Below are 8,497 nucleotides of genomic sequence, written 5' to 3' on the forward strand. Positions count from 1 at the left end.
ACGAGGACAATGGGGACCAAAGCCTGTCTTGGACAGGATTTCCAGCCTCCCCTGGCTTGTGCCAATGAGATGTGTATAATATAGAAGGTTAAAAAGAACACAGACAACAGGTCTCATTTAAATTGTTTATTATTTATTTCCATGGAATTTTGTTTTTCTTTATTAAGACCAAAAATGTGTTTCTCATTTGCAAATGGCAACTTTTATCGGTCATTAGTGGCCTGTGAGTTCACGGACTTGCATTGTTTCTGAACTGTTCACAGAGTTTACACTTATAATCTGAGGAGCCTTCCTGCTCCTCGTCATTGTCAGAGGGTTCATTTGGAGACATGACTGAGAGGGTGGCCAACAGAATGGAGTAACAGATATTGTACAAAGACAATACACTACCATTATCTGAGTAAACCGGGCTACTAGGCACTTGCCCTATGCCTTCCATCCAGGCAGTAGCCGAAGATGCAAATGTGACATTCCCAGAGGTGCCCTCCCAACTTGGGCCATTTGGTTCCTGAGGGGGCCTATTTCCCAGGGGATGCCCAGTGATACTGTTCTTGGACCACATGCCAGAGAACATGAAGGACTGAGTGCCACTGGGTCCCTGAACACTGGGGGCTCCCCGCTGACACATTTTGATGGCTTCTTTCTTGGCATTGATGTGATAGATACGTAGGGAGCGTCTTGTAGCTACCAGCTTCTTTCTCTTTGGAGTTGGGACACAGGTTGCTTGCTGAGCCGTGTTTCTGAGGTCATCTTTTTTCTGGATATTCTCCAGGAGCCTGGGCTTGTCTCTCTGAAAATTGGAGTTGTGGTAGATCTGAAACAAATTGAAACATGTTAGTTGTTCCGGAATAAATTATTCCTTTCCCACCTCTCAAAATTACGATTTCGTTCTGCAATGGAGAAAAGAATGCTTTAAGTGGCAGCAAGTGTGGTTATGCCCTACCTCATGACCTGACTGGAGATAAACAATTCATAGGTCAAGGCAGTAATATATAAATAGCATGGATTTTGACATTAAACTGCAACCCCCTTAGAGGTAATATGTAGGTCCGCGTAATATGATGCTTATATTATCTCTAAGGGGGTTGTAGTTTAATATCAAAATCCATACTTTTTAAGTTCTGTACTTTTCATCTTTCAATGAACAATATTTTACATTTTAAAATGCTATCTTTGACACTTAAGCTCTTACAGTGTATTATTTATATTGGTGTCCTATGAAGATATGTTTGAGAAGGAGAGAAAAGGGATCACAGAAATTACAGAAATGCTTTCTACTTTACCATCATTTTCTTGTTTCCTGGAGAGTTGCTTGGGCGTGTTTTGCAGAATCCATAGAGGTTCAGTTGGCGAATGAAACTCTTCAAGCTGTCTGTTTCGAAGATCCTCTCTGCACCTCTCCGTTGAAGAACTTCCCTCTGGAAGAGATCCTTCTCGATGATCACGGCGTCTCCATCATCGTTCCAGCTCACAGACTTGAATGTTTCTTCCTCCACGATCATCCAAAGCTTTCTTGGGAAGGAGAGCCTAAAAAGGTTCTGGTTGTCTTCCGTGTTGACCACGCATTGGTTTCGGTCTTCTGGTGGTGAGTTAACTTGGGAGCCTGGATCTTGGCTCACGGCGTGGTCCTCGTGTCTGTCCAAAACCTTGCTGGAATCTGGATTTGGATCAGGTGAAGAACTAAATGGGTCCCCGCTTGTTGGCTCTCCACCAACAGACGGGGCCAGCTTGTCTTCATATTCCTGTTCGGTGTTCTGACTCGCCATGGAGCTACACCAGAATCAGGAGCATTTTGTACCCGAGACCCTTATCACTGTCCTAGCAAGTCCAAAATGCCTTCAGTCAGAGTACGCATGCCCAATAAATACTGTCCACAAAATTCTAGAGTCTCGGTATCAGGGCAACCAGTGACTTAACTCACCATCTGCTGTATTTGTCACACGATGTCACAAAGGTGGCTCTCAGCCAATCTGGAGAGGGGACGCTGGCCAGGTGTTGGGGGAGTAGACAGGTGGCATTGCCTTCAGCTTCTCCCTTTTCTAAAAGTATAAACAGGCGTGGTTCAAGTTCCCAGAAAAGTCTCCCATCTTCTGAAAGTCACATTGTGTCATAGGGCCGGGCCTCAGATAAGCTGAGAAACCATGGGTTTATGGCCACTGCCAACCATGAAGACAGGGGAGGCCATTTGCTGGCCTCTGGTTTACTCAAGAGCCAGCCCCTCGTTAGCCCTAGCTTGGGTTTCACCAAGACTGCCTGAGTCAGATGGACTCCTCACAGGTGACTTCCTTCTAGGAGATGGTGGTCCCTAGTAGGCTGTTTGACCTGATCTGTGTGGTAGCACCCCTCTTTTCCAGTCTCCCCCATCTCCTTCCTGCTTTGGTCTCTTCCAAGTACTCCTAATGATTGGTTGGATCTGCTCTAGTGGGCCCAGATAAAGTGTTCCTTATTCCATTTGGTCGAGTTGTCCCCAGAGGTGCTGTGCCTGAGCGTGGTGGGAGCATTCCCCTCACTCCTCTACCACTGTGTTACCCAGAGCACCATTTGTGGTTGGATGGCCACATCCTCAGCTGTGCTTTGGAGTCCCCTGTGGAGCTCTGCTTGCCCTTGCATCTCACCCTCTTGCAGATCACAGCAGGAGATTACCTTTAGTTTCTGTTTTTTCCCATAAATACTGTTTTCATTGCTCAAGACATGTTCATTTCTGAGGCCTGCTTTACACAAACTAGCCTAAGAAAAGTTCCTGCTTGTCTAGTTAGACCTGATTAAAGTAATCCAGCACAAAAGTGCCATCATTGTGTATTTGAAAACAGATGAGCGTATGAGTGTGTGTTGGGGTGGGCAGGAGGAGGGAGAAAACCCAAATGAAAGTCATCTTCAACCCCAGATGAGAGGATACAACAGTCTTTCTGGTAATACATTTTCTCTAGCCATTAAAGACAACTTTGTTCTTAATATTCACTCTGTATAGGGAGACAGAGTGGTACAGTGGAAAGGCCCCAGGCTGAAAGGACCCTGGGTCCTTGTCCCACTGAGTAGCACCCTTTGCCCACTCAGGATCGGCCCTGAGTGCGAAGAGGGTTGGAAGAGGCTCTTCCAAGGTGCTTTTCAATGTCAGGGCTCTCTAATCCTTCATGGTGCCCCCCATGCCTGGATGCAGGCTTGGTTCATGGTCATCAAGCTTTTTAAACAGGTTTACAAAGGTTTTGTTCAAGGACTCAGTGTAACCTGTAGGCACATGCACTCTGAGGCTAAATATTAAAATAGAGGCCTTTGGTGACATCACTGAATGAGGATCCTTGAGTATTCAGTTACACAGCTGGCATCTTTCACTTACATACCTAAGTGCTTTTTCATAGGGGAATTCTTAAGACTGAGAATGACATTGTGTTGTGGCTTTTGCGAACTTATGAACTCTGCTGATTACTTATATAAAGGCTTTTAGCCATTGGGTGGGAGGGGAACGATCATGAAGAAAATGGCTAGGGAAACTACACAGTGGCATTCAGCCAAGAGCTGGTATTGATTTGATTTAGTCACACTATGTCATGTGGCTTCTATAGGACCATTAGCTACCATTCTCCTTTGTTTTAAGTCACAGAATGTCCACTGGGATTACGAGTCTAAGACATCAAGCTCCTCTTGTCCCCTGGAGGGAATATTGAGGGCACTGACTTAAGTCTAGACAAGAAGAGGCATAGTGGGAAAACCAGCCTCCTCCAGCTAAGCCTGCTCAGTCCCCAAAGATCAGCTCTGCAACCTTCAGCAACCATTCGGACATTCTTTATGAGACACCTGCCACCTGCAAGCCCCTTTGAGGAAAATGGTTGGTCTTCTCTTCCATGCTCCAATGGACCCTCTGTTTGCTGCTTTATGAATGAAAACATCATGGTCAGGCGACCCAAGCAGAGCACAACTGACTATGGTATGAAGACCAGTGGCCCTGTGGAAGGCGGTCTCAGTGCTGACTCACTGCAGCTTTGTAGCTGTGCAGCAATCAAGAACAGTGCTGAGCTCTTGACAGTGGGGCCCCAAGGCATGAAGCCAGCCACAGGCCAAGACTCGCTGTGTAGGCCTTGCCTGTCACATGATCCCCCAGGCTCTCCTCATCCTCCCCCTGGCCTCTCAGGATCTTCTTCCTTGCTGATCTCTCCCGGACTGATCTGTCCCTGCAGTTGGTTCATCCCACTCCAGAGGAGTCTTTCTAAACTGTGGCTCGGATCTTGTCAGTTGCTTAGGCACCACCTCCTCACACCTCCAAGGCCTTCCTTTCCCAGCCTCGTTAGCCACTGGGCTCCTCTTTCTCACACACTCAGGCATCCACCATGCCACCCACCCTTAACCCTCCTTCACTCAGCATTTGCTTGATGCTAGGTCCTGGGTAAGACAACTCTCAACCTCTGGTTCCGTCTGGTGCTGTTTTCTGAGCACACTGAACTTCCTTGCTGATGAGGGTGCTTGTGCTTCTTCCCCTATGGGAACGCCCTTTTCAACCCAGAAGTCACTCAGCTTGTCAGGGTCCAGGTCACTCCATGAGGTCAGCTGGCAAAGCTTATTCCCAGGGGCTGGCCCAGCACAGCTCTCCACCATTGGTTGGGTGGATCCTGAACTCCTGTGAGGTTGGGCATGTTGATGGGCTGTCTCCCCTCTGGACTAAGAGGCCCATGAGGATGGCCAAGACCGCAGTGCAAATGTAGCCCTCAATACAAGTTGGATGAAGAAAGTTCTATGTCACCAGCTCAGTGGAGTTTAGCATCCTTGGACATGGTTCTACATTAGAACAGTGATAACAGGGCAATTATTGTGAGCTCCTATTGAGACAGAAAAATAGGGTCTAGAAACAGGGAACTTAAGGCCAATCTGTGCTGACTTCCTAAAAGAGAAAACACTAGGGTCTGGGGGTAGGAAATCTAAGGCCAATTCACTCTGACTTCCCAAAGCTGGATCAAAAGGAAAATACCTGAGTCTGGGGGCAGGAAACCTAAGGCCAATTAACACAAACTTCCTAAAGCTAAACCAAAAGATAAAAACCATGCTGAGTAACAAAGGATCAGAGGCTACTCTCCCTACAACCATCCCTCTTCCACCACATCTCAGATGGAAAGGGAGGGTAGAGTGCCTTGTTGACCGTGGGCCAAGCAGGGACCATCCCTTCATCTGCATAGGGTGCCAGTTCACTTCAGCCTTTAATTAGCCACAGGCCAAATCCTTCAGATAAGGAATAGTCATTAAGAACCTCAAATGGGGTACTTAAAGCCCAGAAAACTTTGTAACTGGGCCCTTGAGCCACTTGCTCAAACCTACTCCCACCCTGCAGAGGGCTTTCTCACTTTAATGAATTCCTGCTTTCACTGCTTTGTTGCTACATTTCATTCCCCTGCTACTTTGTGCATTTTGTTCAATTCTTTGTTCAAAACGCCAATGATCTGGACAACTCATAGTCAATGAGTTGTGCTAAGTGCTCTGCTAATCTGTGTCATTTACTGTGCACACCCATCTATTGAGTGGGTATTAGGAATGAGCACATTTCTCCAATGAGCCAAGCTAGGCCATAGAGGGGTTGAGCCATGGTGCAGGTTCCGCAGTGAGGAAGCAACAGGGCCAGAATAGGCCCACATGGTCAGACTGTCAGACTTACAACCTTACTCAAGTACAGTGAGTGTTCCAATGATCTGAGCAGAACTTGACTTTTTAAGCAGAAAATGGCTGAAGAAAGCAAAAACAGAAAACAAAGGGCATATTAGTCATTGATATGGTTTGGCTGTTTTGTCCCTCCAAATCTCATGTTGAAATGTGACCTTCAGTGTTGGAGGTGGGTTTAGTGGGAGGGGTTTGGGTCATAGAGGTGAATCTCTCATAAATGGTTTGGTGCTGTCCTTGTGGTAATGAGTGAGTTCTTTGTTAGGTACAAACCACCGCAAAAAGCTTCTTGGTACTGCCAACACTCCCCCCAAACCTCTCTGTGCTGCCTACCCTTTCCCCAAACCTTTTTACATTTCTAAGTCCTTATCTAGGCACCGCAGTGAAGCCAGCCTGTTAGACTACCTATCAGGCCTTGAGCGATAAAGCAAACCCCAATTACAAACCATCCAGACTGAACAGGGGGAGGTTGTGGGAAGCATAAACAAACTTTACCTGCACCCTCCAGTACCATAAACATCACAAGGTGATTATGTGGCAGAATTAACCAGCAAACAACCCCGGGATGCAGCCATACCAAAGGACTCCCTCAAACTCCCTGCCCCAATGTAACTCCCTCATTCTGTAAGCTTGGAGCTGCTTTCCTTGACTGTTATGGGGGCAGCTGGCAGGTTAATAAAGGCTTGCCTGAACTTGGGGCTCTCTGTCTCTCTTGTCCTTTCTCTTGGCTAACCTTACATTCTCACTCTCTAAGTTCACATGAGATCTGGTTGCTTAAAAAAGCCTGGCAGCTCCTTGTTCTCTCTCTTGCCATGTGATATGCTGATTACCCGTTTGCCTTCTGCCATGACTGGAAGCTTCCTGAACCCTTACCAGAAGCAGATACCGGTGCCATGCCTCCTGTACACCCTGAAGAACCATGACCCAAAATAAACGTTTTTCTTTATAAATTACCTAGCCTCGGGTATTCCTTTATAGCAATGCAAAACTGACTAACATATAAAATTGGTACAGGAGTTGGGTGATGCTATAAAGATATCTGAAGATGTGAAAGCAGCTTTGGAACTGGGTAATGGGCAGAGGTTGGAAGAGTTTGGAGATCTCAGAAAAAGGAAGATGCAGGAATGTTTCAAACTTATTGGAGACTTGTTAAGTGGTTTTGACCAAATTGCTGACAGAAATATGGACAATGAAGGCCAGGCTGATGAGGTCTCAGATGGAAATGAGGAATTTACTGGCAAGTCATCCTTGTTATATCTTAGCAAAGAACTTGGCTGCATTGGGTCCATGCTCTAGAGATCTGTGGAAGTTTGAACTTAAGGGTGATAAATTAGTGTATCTGGCCAAAGGGATATTTCTAAGCAGCGAAGTATACAAGATGTTGCATGCCTGCTTCTAACAACCTATCTCAGATGTAGGAGAAAAGGAAAGACTTAAAATTGGAATTTATAATTAAAAGAGAAGCAGAGCATAAGAGTTTGGAAAACTTGCAGCCTGACCATATTGTAGGAAACGAAAGAGCATTTTCGGAGAAGAAATCGAGCAGTATGCAGAGGCACCTCTTGCTAGAGAGATTTGCATGACTAAAAGGGAGCTAAGTGCTCCTATCTAAGACAATGGGAAAAAGCCCTTGAAGGCATTTCAGAATCTAGGCCCCTCCCATCCCAGACCCAGAAGCCTAGTGGGTAAGAATGGTTTTGGGGTCCAAGCTGGGGGCCCTACTGCTCTTTGTAGCCTTTGGACGCTGCTCCCTGCACCTGGCTGGTCTAGCTCCACCCATGGCTAAAAGTGTCCCAGGTACAGTTCAGGCCACTGCCTTGGAGGACACAAGCTATAAGACTTGGTGGCTTCCCCATGGTGTTATGTCTGCAGGAGAACAGAATGCAAGAGTGAAAGAGGCTTGACAGCTTCCACCTAGATTTCAGAGGATGTATGTGTTGAAAAGCCTGGGTTGCCAGGGAAAAGCCTGCCACAAGGGTAGAGCTCCTACAGAGAGACTCTACTAGAACAGTGCTCATGGAAAATGTGGGGTTGGAGCCCCTGCACAGAGTCCTCATCAAGGTACTGCTGAGTGGGATTGTAGGAAGGCAGCTGAGAATGATAGAGCCACCAGCAGCTTGTACTCTGAACCTGGAAAAGCAACCGGCACTCACCTCCAACCGCTGAGAGCAGCCATGGGAGCTGCAACTGCAAAGCCACAGGGATGGGTATGCACAAGGCCTTGGCATCCCACCCCTTCCATCACTGTGACCTGGTTGCAGAATATGGAGACAAAGGAGATTCGTTTTGAGCTCTAACATTTAATGACAGCCCTGCTGGGTGTCAGACTTGTGTGGTGCCTGTTGCCCCTTTCTTTTGGCTGATTTATCTCTTTTGGAATTGGAGTATTTACCCAATGCCTAGATCACCATTGTATCTTGTAAGTAAATAGCTTGTTTTTTTATCTTACAGGCTCATAGTTGGAAGAAACGTGCCTTGAGTCTCAGATTTTGGAATTTTGAGTTGATGCTGAAATGAGTTGAGACTTTTGGGGGACTATTGGGAAGGGATGCTTGTATTTTGCAGTGTGAAAAGGATGTGAGACTTGTTGGGGGGACATGGGCAGAATGAAACAGCTTAGGTACTTTGTGCCCTTCGAATATCATGTTGAAATGTGACCTCCAATGTTGGAGGTGGGCCTAGTGGGAGAGGTGTTTGGGTCATGGGGGTGGGTCCTTTATGAATAACTGGCTGCTGTCCTCACAATAATGAGTGAGTTCTCTCTGTGTGTGAGTTCATATGAGATCTGGTTGTTTAAAAGAGCCTGGCAGCTCCTCCTTTTCTTGCTTGCTCTCTCACTCACCATGTGATATGCCAGCTC

General features: G+C 46.6%; 1 protein-coding gene across 1 annotated transcript; it reads right to left on the reverse strand.

The window, feature by feature from the left end:
• Positions 1 to 111: 111 nt before the first annotated feature.
• HSFX3 (heat shock transcription factor family, X-linked member 3) lies at positions 112 to 6,582 on the reverse strand. Its single transcript, XM_001089561.5, has 2 exons — positions 1,284 to 6,582; positions 112 to 814 (listed from the first exon to the last, which is right to left on the reverse strand). Exons 1-2 carry the CDS (start codon positions 1,764 to 1,766, stop codon positions 230 to 232), a joined length of 1,068 nt encoding a protein of 355 aa, XP_001089561.1. The 5' UTR covers positions 1,767 to 6,582; the 3' UTR covers positions 112 to 229.
• Between the last annotated feature and the right edge of the window lie 1,915 nt (positions 6,583 to 8,497).

The sequence above is a fragment of the Macaca mulatta genome, chromosome X, assembly GCF_049350105.2.
Source record: "Macaca mulatta isolate MMU2019108-1 chromosome X, T2T-MMU8v2.0, whole genome shotgun sequence".
In the NCBI taxonomy this organism is placed as follows: Eukaryota; Metazoa; Chordata; class Mammalia; order Primates; family Cercopithecidae; genus Macaca; species Macaca mulatta.